The sequence below is a fragment of the Scyliorhinus canicula genome, unplaced genomic scaffold (assembly GCF_902713615.1).
Source record: "Scyliorhinus canicula unplaced genomic scaffold, sScyCan1.1, whole genome shotgun sequence".
Taxonomy (NCBI): Eukaryota; Metazoa; Chordata; class Chondrichthyes; order Carcharhiniformes; family Scyliorhinidae; genus Scyliorhinus; species Scyliorhinus canicula.
Window position 1 is genome coordinate 12501 of NW_024056001.1, and position 17235 is coordinate 29735.

Here is a 17235-nt window from a genome sequence, read left to right on the forward strand (position 1 = left end):
AGTTAAGAGGAAAAATAACTTAGGAGAGGTTACTGATCGAGGTGTTAAGAGTCAAAGCAGATCGGGCAGCACGGTGGCCTAGTGGTTAGCACAACCGCCTCACGGCGCCGAGGTCCCAGGTTCGATCCCGGCTCTGGGTCACTGTCCGTGTGGAGTTTGCACATTCTCCCCCGTGTCTGCGTGGGTTTCGCCCCACAACCCAAAAATGTGCAGAGTAGGTGGATTGGCCAGGCTAAATTGCCCCTTAATTGGAAAAAATAATTGGCTAATCTAAATATATTAAAAAAAAGAAGAAAAAAAAAAGATTCAAAACAGAGGTATAAAAGCCAACATAAGTGTACTTTACCTGAATGCTCGTAGTATTCGGAATAAAGTAAATGAGTTGATGGCGCAAATCATCGTGAATGACTATGATTTAGTGGCCATTACTGAAACATGGTTAAAGGATGGTCACGACTGGGAGTTAAATATCCAAGGGTATCAAACTATTCGGAAGGACAGAGTGGATGGTAAGGGAGTTGGTGCAGCTCTGTTATTTAAGGATGACATCCGGGCAATAGTAAGGGATGATATCGGTGCTATGGAGGATAAGGTTGAATCCATTTGGGTGGAAATCAGGAATAGTAAGGCGAAAAAGTCACTGATATCAGTAGTCTATAGGCCACCAAATATTAACGATATGGTGGGGCAGGCAATAAACAAAGAAATAACTGGTGCATGTAGAAATAGTACAGCAGTTATCATGGGGGATTTTAATCTACATGTCGATTGGTTTAACCAGGTCGATCAAGGCAGCCTTGAGGAGGAGTTTATAGAATGTATCCGCGATAGTTTCCTAGGACAGTATGTAATGGAACCTACGTGGGAACAAGTGGTCCTAGATCTTGTCCTGTGTAATGAGACAAGATTGATTAATGATCTCATAGTTAGGGATCCTCTCGGAAGGAGCGATCACAATATGGTGGAATTTAAAATGCAGATGGAGGGTGAGAAGGTAAAATCAAACACTAGTGTTTTGTGCTTAAAATGGGAAATTACAATGGGATGAGAGAAGAACTAGCTAAGGTAGACTGGGAGCAAAGACTTTATGGTGAGACAGTTGAGGAACAGTGGAGAACCTTCCAAGCGATTTTTCACAGTGCTCAGCAAAGGTTTATACCAACAAAAAGGAAGGACGGTAGAAAGAGGGAAAATCGACCGTGGATATCTAAGGAAATAAGGGAGAGTATCAAATTGAAGGAAAAAGCATACAAAGTGGCAAAGATTAGTGGGAGATGAGAGGACTGGGAAATCTTCAGGGGGCAACAGAAAGTTACTAAAAAAGCTATAAAGAAGAGTAAGATAGAGTATGAGAGTAAACTTGCTCAGAATATAAAAACATAGTAAAAGTTTCTACAAATATATAAAACAAAAAAGAGTGGCTAAGGTAAATATTGGTCCTTTAGAGGATGAGAAGGGAGATTTAATAATGGGAGATGAGGAAATGGCTGAGGAGCTGAACAGGTTTTTTAGGTCGGTCTTCATAGTGGAAGACACAAATAACATGCCAGTGACTGATGGAAATGAGGCTATGACAGGTGAGGACCTTGAGAGGATTGTTATCACTAAGGAGGTAGTGATGGGCAAGCTAATGGGACTAAAGGTAGACAAGTCTCCTGGCCCTGATGGAATGCATCCCAGAGTGCTAAAAGAGATGGCTAGGGAAATTGCAGATGCACTAGTGATAATTTACCAAAATTCACTAGACTCTGGGGTGGTCCCGGTGGATTGGAAATTAGCAAACGTGACGCCACTGTTTAAAAAAGGAGGTAGGCAGAAAGCGGGTAATTATAGGCCAGTGAGCTTAACTTCGATAGTAGGGAAGATGCTGGAATCTATCATCAAGGAAGAAATAGCGAGGCATCTGGATAGAAATTGTCCCATTGGGCAGATGCAGCATGGGTTCATAAAGGGCAGGTCGTGCCTAACTAATTTAGTGGAATTTTTTGAGGACATTACCAGTGCAGTAGATAACGGGGAGCTAATGGATGTGGTATATCTGGATTTCCAGAAAGCCTTTGACAAGGTGCCACACAAAAGGTTGCTGCATAAGATAAAGATGCATGGCATTAAGGGTAAAGTAGTGGCATGGATAGAGGATTGGTTAATTAATAGAAAGCAAAGAGTGGGGATTAATGGGTGTTTCTCTGGTTGGTAATCAGAAGCTAGTGGTGTCCCTCAGGGATCAGTGTTGGGCCCACAATTGTTTACAATTTACATCGATGATTTGGAGTTGGGGACCAAGGGCAATGTGTCCAAGTTTGCAGACGACACTAAGATGAGTGGTAAAGCAAAAGTGCAGAGGATACCGGAAGTCTGCAGAGGGATTTGAATAGGTTAAGTCAATGGGCTAGGGTCTGGCAGATGGAATACAATGTTGACAAATGTGAGGTTATCCATTTTGGTAGGAATAACAGCAAAAGGGATTATTATTTAAATGATAAAATATTAAAACATGCTGCTGCGCAGAGAGACCTGGGTGTGCTAGTGCATGAGTCGCAAAAAGTTGGTTTACAGGTGCAACAGGTGATTAAGAAAGCAAATGGAGTTTTGTCCTTCATTGCTAGAGGGATGGAGTTTAAGACTAGAGAGGTTATGCTGCAATTGTATAAGGTGTTAGTGAGGCCACACCTGGAGTATTGTGTTCAGTTTTGGTCTCCTTACCTGAGAAAGGACGTACTGGCACTGGAGGGTGTGCAGAGGAGATTCACTAGGTTAATCCCAGAGCTGAAAAGGTTGGATTACGAGGAGAGGTTGAGTAGACTGGGACTGTACTCATTGGAATTTAGAAGGATGAGGGGGGGGATCTTATAGAAACATATAAAATTATGAAGGGAATAGATAGGATAGATGGGGGCAGGTTGTTTCCACTGGCGGGTGACAGCAGAACTAGGGGACATAGCCTCAAAATAAGGGGAAGTAGATTTAGGACTGAGTTTAGGAGGAACTTCTTCACCCAAAGGGTTGTGAATCTATGGAATTCCTTGCCCAGTGAAGCAGTTGAGGCTCCTTCATTACATGTTTTTAAGGTAAAGATAGATAGTTTTTTGAAGAATAAAGGGATTAAGGGTTATGGTGTTCGGGCCGGAAAGTGGAGCTGAGTCCACAAAAGATCAGCCATGATCTAATTGAATGGCGGAGCAGGCTCGAGGGGCCAGATGGCCGACTCCTGCTCCTAGTTCTTATGTTCTTAACCCCTCAATGATGACAAATTCCCATTCCCAAAATCTTCCCATTCCCGTTCACTGTGACTTTACACTCCCATTCCCAAATATCCACACATTCCCATTCCCAAGAATTCCCACACTCCCATTCCCAAACATTCGCATATTCCCATTCCCAAATATTTGCACATTCCCATTCCCAAGAATTCCCACACTCCCATTCCCAAACATTCTCATATTCCCATTCCCAAATATCTGCACATTTCCATTCCCAAAAATTCTCACACGTCCATTTCCAGCGCTTCTCCTATGCCCATTCCCAAATAGCCGCACATTCCCATTCCTTAAAGAACTCATTCCAGAATATCCGAACACTGCCATTCCCAAAGATTCTCATATTCCCAGATATCCGCACATTCACATTCCCAAAGATCCTTCCATCCCAAACATCCACACTTTTTCATTCCCAGAGATTACTACATACCCAAAGCTCCTCACATACTGGCTCCCAAAGGTGATCTTATTCCCAATTATCTTCCCATTTCCATTCCCCAAAACTCCTCATGATCCTACTCCCAAAGGTGCTCCCATTCCCAAATATATTCCCATTCCCAATCCCAAAGATTCCCATTCCCAATTCTCAACATATTCCAACTTCAATAGATCCCCCATTCCCAAACATCCTAACAGTCCCATTCCCAGGGATCCTCGCATTGCCAAAGATTCTCCCATTCCCACTCCCAAAGATCCACCCGTTCCCAATTATCCTCACATTCCCATTCCCAAAGATCCTCCCGCTCCCAAAGATCCACCCTTTCCCAATTATCCTGACATTCCCATTCCCAAAGATCCCCCACTCCCGCTCCCGAAGATCCACCCATTCCCAAGGATCCACACATTCCCATTCCCAAGGATCCACGCATTCCCAGTCCCAAAGATGCCCATTCCCAATTATATGCACATTCCCAGAGTTCCACGCATTCCCATTCCCAAATATCCTCCCAATCTCAATTTTCCACACATTCCCATTCCCAGAGGACCTCACGTTCCCAAAGGTCTTCCGATTCCCAATTTACCGCTCGTCCACGATCCCAAAGACTCTCCCTTCGCTATTTCCAAATACCCTCCCATTCTCTAAGATCCTCCCATTCCCATTTCCAAAAGCTCCCGCATTCCATGTACGGTGAACACAAGCCAATCGGTGTGACTTTGACGCCATTTTGTTTGCCCCCCAACAGATGGGATTCACGCTGTCGATAACGGGACTTTGTCTGTCACTGGGCCACGGGCCACTGCCTTTATCTTTGGCACCTATCCAGCACCATTCCTCACCCTTTCGAATGGCTTCATTGACCAGGTAGTCGGATTCCTCGTAAATTCCCGCTATTCCATGGGGTGGTAGGATTTCGTGTCGGGCCGGAGGCAACATTAGCGGTGGGTGGGTCAACGGCTCGGGGCATGGACCTCGTTGTAGATTCCACATTTCGATAATTGCACTGTATGGTTGACCGGTGGACCTGGAAGACCCTGAGATTACCCCTCTAAGTCTGCTAAGAACAGGGGGGCTGTGATCAACATCTTTGAACTTGAAGCCAGCTTGTCAAATCAATAGCAAGCTTGTTAACGGAGTACGGCGCCAGGCACTAATAGGTTTCTTGATAGGTTTATTGACAAGATGCATCACTCTTTACCTACAAACGGCTCCATGCCCCAGCGGTCTCTCTTTATAAGTGCTCAAGGAGCTTAAATTAATGCGGTCATTCAGCTGGGCAACATAAGCTTATAATTAACAAGCCATTAACACAGCGCTCCCTCAGTACTGACCCTGCCACAGTGCGGCGCTCCCTCAGTACTGACCCTGCCACAGTGCGGCGCTCCCTCAGTACTGACCCTCCCACAGTGCGGCGCTCCCTCAGTACTGACCCTCCCACAGTGCGGCACTCCCTCAGTACTGACCCTCCCACAGTGCGTCACTCCCTCAGTACTGACCCTCTGACAGTGCAGCACTCCCTCAGTACTGACCCTCTGACAGTGCGGCGCTCCCTCAGTACTGACCCTCTGACAGTGCGGTGCTCCCTCAGTACTGACCCTCTGACAGTGCAGCACTCCCTCAGTACTGACCCTCTGACAGTGCGGCGCTCCCTCAGTACTGACCCTCTGACAGTGTGGCGCTCCCTCAGCACTGACCCTCTGACAGTGCGGCACTCCCTCAGTACTGACCCTCCCACAGTGCGGCACTCCCTCAGTACTGACCCTCCCACAGTGCGGCTCTCCCTCAGTGCTGACGTTCAGATAGTGCGGCGCTCCCTCAGTACTGACCCTCTGACAGTGCGGCACTCCCTCAGTACTGACCCTCTGACAGTGCGGCACTCCCTCAGTACTGACCCTCTGACATTGCAGCACTCCCTCAGTACTGACCCTCCCACAGTGCGGCGCTCCCTCAGTACTGACCCTCTGACAGTGCGGCACTCCCTCAGTACTGACCCTCTGACAGTGCGGCGCTCCCTCAGTACTGACCCTCCCACAGTGCGGCACTCGCTCAGTACTGACCCTCCCACAGTGCGGCGCTCCCTCAGTACTGACCCTCTGTCAGTGCGGCACTCCCTCAGTACTGACCCTCTGACAGTGCAGCACTCCCTCAGTACTGACCCTCCCACAGTGCGGCACTCCCTCAGTACTGACCCTCTGACAGTGCGGCTCTCCCTCAGTACTGACCCTCCCACAGTGCGGCACTCCCTCAGTACTGACCCTCCCACAGTGCGGCGCTCCCTCAGTACTGACACTCCCACAGTGCGGAGCTCCCTCAGTACTGACCCTCCCACAGTGCGGCACTCCCTAAGCACTGACCCTCCCACAGTGCGGCGCTCCCTCAGTACTGACCCTCCCACAGTGCGGCACTCCCTCAGTGCTGACCCTCCGACAGTGTGGCACTCCCACAGTACTGACCCTCTGACAGTGCGGCGCTCCCTCAGTACTGACCCTCCCACAGTGCAGCGCTCCCTCAGTACTGACCCTCCCACAGTGCGGCGCTCCCTCAGTACTGACCCTCTGACAGTGCAGCACTCCCTCAGTACTGACCCTCTGACAGTGCGGCGCTCCCTCAGTGCTGACCCTCCGACAGTGTGGCACTCCCACAGTACTGACCCTCCCACAGTGCGATGCTCCCTCAGTACTGACCCTCCCACAGTGCGGCGCTCCGTCAGTACTGACCCTCTGACAGTGCGGCACTCCCTCAGTACTGACCCTCTGACAGTGCGGCGCTCCCTCAGTACTTACCCTCCCACAGTGCAGCACTCCCTCAGTACTGACCCTCTGACAGTGCGGCACTCCCTCAGTACTGACCCTCTGACAGTGCGGCGCTCCCTCAGTACTGATCCTCTGACAGTGCGGCACTCCCTCAGTACTGACCCTCTGACAGTGCGGCACTCCCTCAGTACTGACCCTCTGACAGTGCGGCACTCCCTCAGTACTGACCCTCTGACAGTGCGGCACTCCCTCAGTACTGACCCTCTGACAGTGCGGCGCTCCCTCAGTACTGACCCTCTGACAGTGCAGCACTCCCTCAGTACTGACCCTCTGACAGTGCGGCGCTCCCTCAGTGCTGACCCTCCGACAGTGTGGCACTCCCACAGTACTGACCCTCCCACAGTGCGATGCTCCCTCAGTACTGACCCTCCCACAGTGCGGCGCTCCGTCAGTACTGACCCTCTGACAGTGCGGCACTCCCTCAGTACTGACCCTCTGACAGTGCGGCGCTCCCTCAGTACTTACCCTCCCACAGTGCAGCACTCCCTCAGTACTGACCCTCTGACAGTGCGGCGCTCCCTCAGTACTGATCCTCTGACAGTGCGGCACTCCCTCAGTACTGACCCTCTGACAGTGCGGCACTCCCTCAGTACTGACCCTCTGACAGCGCGGCACTCCCTCAGTACTGACCCTCCCACAGTGCGGCACTCCCTCAGTACTGACCCTCCCACAGTGTGGGACTCCCTCAGTCCTGACCCTCCGACTGTGCGGCACTCCCTCAGTACTGACCCTCTGACAGTGCGGCACTCCCTCAGTACTGACCCTCCCACAGTGCGGAGCTCCCTCAGTTCTGACCCTCTGACAGTGCGGCACTCCCTCAGTACTGACCCTCCCACAGTGCGGCGCTCCCTCAGTACTGACCCTCTGACAGTGCGGCGCTCCCTCAGTACTGACACTCGAAGCGTTGACCTTGATTATGAGAGTCGGGTGTCTCGAGCCACAACTCAAACTTTGGGCCTTCTTAGAATAATAATAATAATCTTTATCAGTCTCACAAGTCGGCTGACATGAACACTGCAATGAAGTTACTGTGGAAAGCCCCTAGTCGCCACATTCCGGCGCCTGTTCAGGTACACAGAGGGAGAATTCAGAATGTCCAATCCACCTAACCTGCACGTCTTTCGGGACTTGTGGGAGGAAACCGGAGCACCCGGAGGAAACCCACGCAGACACGGGGAGAACGTGCAGACTCCTCACAGGCAGTGACCCAAGCCGGGAATCGAACCCGGGACCCTGGCGGCGTGAAGCAACAGTGCTGAGCACTGTGCTGCCGTGCCGCCCCGTGCTTCCCACGCTGAGGCGAGAGCGGATGGCAGAGTCAGCCCGGCGGAACAGACCTCTTGCCCAATGATCGAGCAGGGTTCCTTGAGGGGCAAGACCTTGGTGGGTGGTTAGGCAGTGGAGGTGGGGGGGGGGGGGGGGGGGGTGGGAGTGGAGGCTGGTCAGGGGTTATCCGAATTGCTCAACAATGAAGACTTAGCAGCTGCCAGCCTCTCGGAGGGAGCCAGGATCGAACCTGCGATCCGCGTTTCAACCCCGCCCTGTTTCCTCTCCGCAGCTGATCGGCACCGGCACTCTCCTCCTTTGCATCTTCGCTGTCCTGGACGCCAAGAACAACGGCGCCCCCAAAGTCCTGCAGCCCATCTTCATCGGCCTGTCGGTCGTCGGCATCGGCATGTCCATGGGTTCCAACTCCGGCTACGCCATCAACCCCGCCCGAGATTTCGGACCCCGACTGCTGACCCTCGCCGCGGGCTGGGGGACGGAGGTCTTCACGTAAGTACAGAGACGCCCGTGCCCTGTCCACGACCCCCCCCCCCCCCCTCCCCCCACAGCTAGAGTTCTTAGAGGATGTCTCAGCTCGGGTAGATAGGGGAGAACCAGTAGATGTCGTATATATGGATTTTTTTTGTTTTGGTAGACATTTGATCTGGTGCTGCCACCACACAAGATGGGAGCTCACGGTGTTGCCGATGTCGGGTAGATAGGGGAGAACCAGTAGATGTCGTATATCTGGATTTTTTTCGTTTTGGTAGACATTTGATCTGGTGCTGCCACCACACAAGATGGGAGCTCACGGTGTTGCCGATGGTATTCTGGCGTGGATAGGGGATTGGCTGGAGGACAGGAAGCAGCGAGGAGGGATAAGGGGGTTTTCCCGAGTGGGGGAGCAGTCAGCGGAGTGCCACAGAGATCAGGGCGTCTCCTCCTCATTCGGTATTGATTCGGAGGAAGGGAACAGAGCGTGCTGTGGCCGCATTTGGGCAGGGTACGGAGATGGGAGGCGTCAGCTTGTGAGGAGTGATCAACGGTATGGAGGGAGTGCCAGACGAGGAATGATTAAACAGGTAATCCTTGGAGTTCAGAAGAATGCGAGGCGATTCACTGAAACGCATCCGATTCTTCCAGGGTCCAACAGGGTGAATGCTGGGAGGAAGTTTCCACTCATAGGAGGGGGTAGGGCCAGAGGACATAGTCGCAGAATAAGAGGGCGTTCATTTGAGGCCGGATTTGAAGCAACGTTTACTTGTCTCTCATTTAAAAGAAACAAAAGCTTGGTGGTTAACTGTGCCCTGGTGCATATGTGATATATGGCAATATCCGTACTGGCCAGAGCCCCACTTATCAACCGATTAGCACTCTCTTCTCATGCGGGTAAATTGTTGTTGCCATTCTTGCTCATTGGCCTGGTGAGTGTCGGGAGGAAAAGTTTTGACAGTATATTTCTTTTCTCGGCTATGCTCAGTATTCTGCTATTCTGCCCTTTCCACCAAAGTAGGTGACCTCACACTTTGCCACATTATAGAGTCTATTCTGCCATGTTTTTTTCCTGTTCGCCCTAACTGTCTTCACCTCTCTGCTCCTCACAGCTTACATCCACATCTAACTTTGTGCCATCGACTATCACGGATACATTACACTCAGACCTCACAGGTAAATCATGGATATAGATTGGCTGAGACCCAATCTTTGATCCTTAGCGTAAAGGCCGAGAACCAATCTCTGATCCTCAGAGTGTAGGCCGAGAACCAATCTCTGATCCTGAGAGTGTAGGCGGAGAGTCAATCTCTAATCCTTAGTGTAGGCCGAGACCCAATCTCTGATCCTTAGAGTGTAGGCCGAGACCCAAACTCTGATCCTTAGAGTGTAGGCCGAGACCCAAACTCTGATCCTTAGATTATAGGCCGAGAACCAATCTCTGATCCTCAGAGTATAGGCCGAGACCCAAATCTGATCCTTAGAGTATAGGCCGAGACCCAATCTCTGATCCTTAGAGTATAGGCCGAGACCCAAATCTCTGATCCTCAGAGTATAGGCCGAGACCCAAATCTGATCCTTAGAGTATAGGCCGAGACCCAATCTTCGATCCTCAGAGTATAGGCCGAGACCCAATCTCTGATCCTTAGAGTGTAGGCCGAGACCCAATCTCTGATCCTCAGAGTATAGGCCGAGACCCAAATCTCTGATCCTTAGACTGTAGGCCAAGACCCAATCTCTGATCCTTAGAGTGTAGGCCGAAGCCCTATCTCTGATCCTTAGAGTGTAGGCCGAGGTCCAATCTCTGATCCTTAGAGTGTAGGCCGCGACCCAATCTCTGATCCTTAGAGTGTAGGCCGAGAGTCAATCTCTGATCCTTAGCGTGTAGGCCGAAGCCCAATCTCTGATCCTTAGAGTGTAGGCCGAGCTCCTATCTCTGATCCCTAGTGTAGGCCGAGACCCAAATCTGATCCTTAGAGTATAGGCCGAGAGTCAATCTCTGTTCCTTAGAGTATAGGCCGAGACCCAATCTCGGATCCTCAGAGTGTAGGGCGAAACCCAATCTCTGATCCTTAGAGTATAGGCCGAGCTCCAATCTCTGATCCCTAGAGTGTAGGCCGAGACCCAAATCTCTGATCCTTAGACTGTAGGCCGAGACCCAATCTCTGATCCTTAGAGTGTAGGCCGAGCTCCAATCTCTGATCCCTAGAGTGTAGGCCGAGACCCAAATCTGATCCTTAGAGTATAGGCCGAGAATCAATCTCTGTTCCTTAGAGTATAGGGCGAGACCCAATCTCGGCTCCTCAGAGTGTAGGCCGAAACCCAATCTCTGATCCTTAGAGTATAGGCCGAGCCCCAATCTCTGATCCTTAGAGTGTAGGCCGAGACCCAATCTCTGATCCTTAGAGTGTAGGCCGAAACCCTATCTCTGATCCTTAGAGTGTAGGCCGAATCCCAATCTCTGATCCTTAGAGTGTAGGCCGAATCCCAATCTCTGATCCTTAGCGTGTAGGCCAAGAGTCAATCTCTGTTCCTTAGAGTGTAGGCCGAATCCCAATCTCTGATCCTTAGAGTATAGGCCGAGACCCAATCTCGGATCCTCAGAGTGTAGGCCAAAACCCAATCTCTGATCCTTAGAGTATAGGCCGAAACCTAATCTCTGATCCTGAGAGTGTAGGCCGAAGCTCTATCTCTGATCCTTAGAGTGTAGGCCGAATCCCAATCTCTGATCCTTAGAGTGTAGGCCGAGGCCCAATCTCTGATCCTCAGAGTGTAGGCCGAATCCCAATCTCTGATTCTGAGAGTGTAGGCCGAAGGCCAATCTCTGATCCTCAGAGTGCAGGCCGAGACCCAATCTCTGATCCTTAGAGTATAGGCCGAAGGCCAATCTCTGATCCTTAGAGTGTAGGCCGAAACCCAATCTCTGATCCTTAGAGTGTAGGCCGAGACCCAATCTCTGATCCTTAGAGTGTAGGCCGAGACCCAATCTCTGATCCTTAGAGTGTAGGCCGAGACCCAATCTCTGGGGTCGTGAGAGTTCATGGCAGTGTCCCCCCCCCCCCACTATCCAGTGGAGCCTGCTTTCATTTTACCAGTAGATGCAGATGAAGGGAGACATCAGGCTGCCTGCTCACGGCTTCAGGACGACCTCCCACCTCTGCTGGGATTCAACCCTAGCTGCAGTTCCTACATTAGCCATCGGCTCCAGCGGCGCTGCGTGAACGAGGGAGCTTCTGGGCAGATGGTGCTGGGGCGAGACCACACTGTGCTGTGCACAGTTTAGGCCTCCTTACCTAAGGAAGCCTGCCTGAGAGGGGACCGTTATTTACTTCGGTGCCCGGAGCATGTGTAAAGAGAGACCGTCGGGACACAGTGGGGTTGGTCGGGAGGTATTTGATTGGCAGGCTGTTACTGGAGGCGGGACATGCTGCCAGTTAACTGAATGACAGACAAACAGGACATTTGCCCCAGGAAGGTCCCGCTTCAAGTTCTGCTCTCCTGACGGCCTATAGATGGGAGAATCGGGTGCGAAAGGAATTAGAATGCTTGAATTAAAGTGCAGCAATGGGGTTTCTAACCTTGTTCCTCCCCCTCTCTCTCTCTCTCTCTCTCTCCAACACCCCGGCAGGGCTGGTAGCGGCTGGTGGTGGATACCCATCGTGGCGCCCATGGTGGGCGCTGTTCTGGGCGCCCTGGTGTACGAGCTGCTGGTTGAACTTCACCACCTGCAAGCTCAGGACGAGTGCGAGGAGGAGGAGAAGAGGGACCATAAACTGAAGGAGGTGGGCGGCTGCAAGGACGGCCCCGCCTGCCGGAGAGACAAAGACAGCTCGGAGGACCAGTTCGTCATGGCGATGTGATGTGGGGGAGGGGCGGGAATTGGGTGGTGGGGGCAGACCCCCGGCTCCCTCGGCCCACCCTGGGATTTGTATCAAATCCTACAGCTGTTGACCTGCTGGACAAGAGTTCAAAGGGCGGCGCCCTGTGACCTCGGCAATCCAAACTCTGGTAGCGAAACTAGACGGTCGACCATGTTCTCCCTCCAAGCCCCCTACCCAACCTCTTCCCCCAACCTCTTACTCATTGACCCACAGTGACTTCTGTTATGGGCCAGGGTTTAGAAAACTCCAAGGTATATCATAGAGTTCACCTGACCCACAACTGTTTATCGATTTTGGTTTCGAGAAACACAAGGGCCTGCCCTTCGGGTCTTAATCAACAGAGGCCTTAAGCATTCTTAATCAAAAACAAAGATTATTCTACGAATTCAGTTAACATTTCTATAAACACACACTAAGTAAGCATTTTTATCAACTGCAAACCTAAATACCCCACACAGCTACAGTACTCTATATATAACCCTTAATAAACTCCCCCGCAAACTGTTCCAATTTAATAACAAGACCCCAGAAACCCGAACCCCTTTTCAAAGATGTGGCCCAGGACACAATGCTCAAGACCTGTGGTATAGCTCAACATTTAGGCAGCACGGTAGCATGGTGGTTAGCATAAATGCTTCACAGCTCCAGGGTCCCAGGTTCGATTCCCGGCTGGGTCACTGTCTGTGCGGAATCTGCATGTTCTCCCCGTGTGTGCGTGGGTTTCCTCCGGGTGCTCCGATTTCCTCCCACAGTCCAAAGATGTGCGGGTTAGGTGGATTGGCCATGCTAAATTGCCCGTAGTGTCCTAATTAAAGTAAGGTTAAGGGGGGGGGGTTGTTGGGTTACGGGTATAGGGTGGATACGTGGGTTTGAGTAGGGTGATCATTGCTCGGCACAACATCGAGGGCCGAAGGGCCTGTTCTGTGCTGTACTGTTCTATGTTCTATGTCCTATGTTCTATTTTAAGACTGTGGTATGGATCCTTCTTGTTCTTTACAAGGCAGCAAGATTGGATTCCTTCCAGAAAACAGTTATTACTTTTAAACTAACAAATGACCGGGGGCCATCTTTTTCAAAAATAAATTTAGAGCATCCAATTTTATTTTTTTTCCCCAATGAAGGGGCAATTTAGCGCGGCCAATCCACCGACCCTGCACATCTTTGGGTTGTGGGGGCGAAACGCACGCAGACACGGGGGGGGAGAATGTGTAAACTCCACACGGGCAGTGACCCAGGGCCGGGATTCGAACTCGGGTCCTCGGGGCTGCAGTCTCAGTGCTAACCACTGCGCCGCCGTGCTGCCCCTGAAGACACCTTTTTAAAAAATAAACATTTTTAATTGGGGTTTTCGAACATATGGAGACACCTTTCAACATGCAGAGAGAGACAGAGGCAGAACAAGACTCCGCTGTCTAAATCCAGCTTCCAAATGCGTAAACTAAAGTAACACCCAGAGCCACAGCCCGGCTCCACCCACACAATGACATCACTGAAGCCATGAGATAAGACAAATCCGTTTCTTAAAGTGACACTCCCATGACACCTCCCCCCCAAAAAAAAATAAACCATCAACTTCGAGATGGTGTCATTTTTCACCTTTTCACTTTAACTTCAGAAACAAACATACCTTTGTTCAACAAAAACAAAACAGACAATCATGAATAATAATACAGTCCATTTTACTTCGTCCGCCGTCTAACCTGCGTCTCTTCGTCACAGTCGTGACAAAGCATAGGCTATTTTCTTGATCTGCCACCTGTGTAATTTTTGAATGAAATGGCTGTGACAATAAACTCCATCAAAACAAGCTTTGTTATTCCTGAATTGCTTCAAAAAACGTCAACGGGATTACGATCAGTAGAGATAAACATAAATATGAAAATGTTGCAGAGCCAGCACCGAGCTCAAAGTCACCTTCTCAATTGTTGAATACTTCCTCTGGTAAGCATTCAATTTCTTGGAAGAATATTCAAAAGGCTGCTCTATTCATTCGTCGGCTGCTGGCAAGACCGCAGCACCTACGCCCACGTCACCCGCGTCGACAGTCAGCTTGAACGGTTTTGTGTCATTCAGGGCCGCCGACACGGGAGCAGTGGTTAACGCCGCCTTCAGGCCGTCAAACGCCCGTTGAGACTCCGCTGTCCACTGGAATTTGCTACGGTTCTTCCACAAGTCCGTCAGTGGAGCATCCACACTTGCTAAAATCCGGCACAAATTTACGGTAAAATCCACTCGTGCCGCGCATTATTTCCCTGTGTGTCGTGGGTTTTGGAAACTCCCCAATAACTTTCGTTTTCACTTCCCGTGTGACCCTGCCCGATTGTACGGCCAAGTAAAGTGATTCGGGCTTTTCCGAATTCACTTTTGGCGAGGTTTAACACCAAACCCCCCCTCCTGAAGTGGATCGAATAACTCCATCAGAAGCTTCAAATGTTCTTTCCACGTCTGGCTGATAATTACCAGATCGTCGATGCATACCGCACAATTGGGTAATCCTGAAACGACTTGACCGTTGAAATGTGGCCGGGGCGTTTTTCATGCCAAATGGCATAACTTTGAATTGGTATATACCACCTAGAGTCACAAAAGCTGAAATCTTTTTGGTTTGAGGGGTGTAGGGGCTGGAGGAGGTTACAGAGATAGGGAGGGGGTGTAGGGGCTGGAGGAGGTTACAGAGATAGGGACGGGGTGTAGGGGGAGGTTACAGAGATAGGGAGGGGGTGTAGGGGGCTGGAGGAGGTTACAGAGATAGGGAGGGGGTGTAGGGGCTGGAGGAGGTTACAGAGATAGGGACGGGGTGTAGGGGGAGGTTACAGAGATAGGGAGGGGGTGTAGGGGGCTGGAGGAGGTTACAGAGATAGGGAGGGGGTGTAGGGGCTGGAGGGGGTTACAGAGATAGGGAGGGGGTGTAGGGGGCTGGAGGAGGTTACAGAGATAGGGAGGGGGTGTAGGGAGCTGGAGGAGGTTACAGAGATAGGGAGGAGGTGTCGGGCTGGAGGGAGTTACAGAGATAGGGAGGGGGTGTAGGGGCTGGAGGAGGTTACAGAGATAGGGAGGGGGTATCGGGGCTGGAGGAGGTTACAGAGATAGGGAGGTGGTGTAGGGGCTGGAGGAGGTTACAGAGATAGGGAGGGGGCTGTAGGGGCTGGAGGAGGTACAGAGATAGGGAGGGGCTGTAGGGGGCTGGAGGAGGTTACAGAGATAGGGAGGGGATGTAGGGACTGGAGGAGGTTACAGAAATAGGGAGGGGGTGTAGGGGCTGGAGCAGGTTACAGAGATAGGGAGGGGGTGTAGGGGGCTGGTGGAGGTTACAGAGATAGGGAGTGGGTGTAGGGGCTGGAGGAGCTTACAGAGATAAGGAGGGGGTGTAGGGGCTGGAGGAGGTTACAGAGATAGGGAGGGGGTGTAGGAGCTGGAGGAGGTTACAGAGATAAGGAGGGGGTGTAGGGGTTGGAGGAGGTTACAGAGATGGGGAGGGGGTGTAGGGACTGGAGGAGGTTACAGAGATAGGGAGGGGGTGTAGGGGCTGGAGGAGGTTACAGAGATAGGGAGCGGGTGTAGGGGCTGGAGGAGGTTACAGAGATAGGGAGGGGGTGTAGGGGCTGGAGGAGTTACAGAGATAGGGAGGGGGGTGTAGGGACTGGAGGAGTTTACAGAGATAGGGAGGGGGTGTAGGGGCTGGAGGAGGTTACAGATATAGGGAGGGGGTGTAGGGGCTGGAGTAGGTTACAGAGATAGGGAGGGGGTGTAGGGACTGGAGGAGGTTAGAGAGGTGGGGAGGGGGTGTAGGGGCTGGGGGAAGTTACAGAGATAGGGAGGGGGGTGTAGGAGCTGGAGGAGGTTACAGAGATAGGGAGGGGGTGTAGGGACTGGAGGAGGTTACAGAGATAGGGAGGGGTGTAGGGGCTGGAGGAGTTTACAGAGATAGGGAGGGGGTGTAGGGGCTGGAGGAGGTTACAGAGATAGGGAGGGGGTGTAGGGAGCTGGAGGAGGTTACAGAGATAGGGAGGGGGGTGTAGGGGCTGGAGGAGGTTACAGAGATAGGGAGGGGGTGTAGGGGGTGGAGGAGGTTACAGAGATAGGGAGGGGGTGTAGTGGCTGGAGGAGGTTACAGAGATAGGGAGGGGGTGTAGGGGCTGGAGGAGGTTACAGAGATAGGGAGGGGGTGTAGGGGCTGGAGGGGGTTACAGAGATAGGGAGGGGGTGTAGGGGCTGGAGGAGGTTACAGAGATAGGGAGGGGGTGTAGGGGCTGGAGGGGGTTACAGAGATAGGGAGGGGGGTGTAGGGGCTGGAGGAGGTTACAGAGATAGGGAGGGGGTGTAGGGGCTGGAGGAGGTTACAGAGATAGGGAGGGGTGTAGGGGCTGGAGGAGGTTACAGAGATAGGGAGGGGGTGTAGGGGCTGGAGGAGGTTACAGAGATAGGGAGGGGGGTGTAGGGGCTGGAGGACGTTCCGGTGCCCCTCAGGCTATGATGGAGCCGAGATTCCCTCCTGGCCCGGGGGCATGGAAGACGTGAGGCCCCGATCGCTGTGTACCGTGGCCCCCATCCTGCTCGAGTCACGGGGAGAGGTAAAACCTCAGCCCTTTAAACAGGGCCTGGCGCGCTTTAACGTCCAGAGGGCGATCGCCACGTTCTGCTCGTCTGGTCCCCGGGTCCCTGTGGGATCCTGATGCCCCCGCCTGTTCGGGAACGGCCGGGGTGGGGGGGGGGGGGGGGGTGAGCGTGGCACCTTGTGAATGTTTAAGAGCATTATTGGCAAGATTAACCGCGGCTGATAATCCCTGAGGAATGTTAATCGGCGGAGCGGTGGGGACTCGGGCCGATTGCTGAAATGCTGCCGCTTTCGCAGAGCGGGCCAGCACCCCCACGCCCCCCCCCCCCACCCCCTCCCTCCCGCCAGCAGCCCCCGTCCACCCCCCACCCTTTACCGAAGACCCCAGGGCAATGGGGGCCGCTCGCCAGCCACGTTGGCGGAGGTTGACAGGGACGAACGCTGATGGATTAAGGGACGGAGGGGGGGGGGGGGGGGGTGGGTGGGGTGGAGGGGGGGGGGGGGGGTGGAGCCTCAGCCAAGGAGGCTTGAA

At 52.2% G+C, this 17235-nt stretch overlaps 1 protein-coding gene across 1 annotated transcript in view; it reads left to right on the forward strand.

Annotated features, from left to right (window-relative positions):
- The window catches only part of LOC119961435 (aquaporin-3-like), a 22293-nt gene extending 9425 nt beyond the window's left edge, over positions 1-12868 (forward strand). The window contains exons 5-7 of the mRNA XM_038788808.1: positions 4442-4560; positions 8068-8285; positions 11896-12868. Coding sequence (XP_038644736.1) covers positions 4442-4560; positions 8068-8285; positions 11896-12127 — 569 coding nt within the window. The 3' untranslated portion in view covers positions 12128-12868. The remainder of the gene's footprint in view (positions 1-4441; positions 4561-8067; positions 8286-11895) is intronic.
- The last annotated feature ends 4367 nt before the right edge of the window (positions 12869-17235 follow it).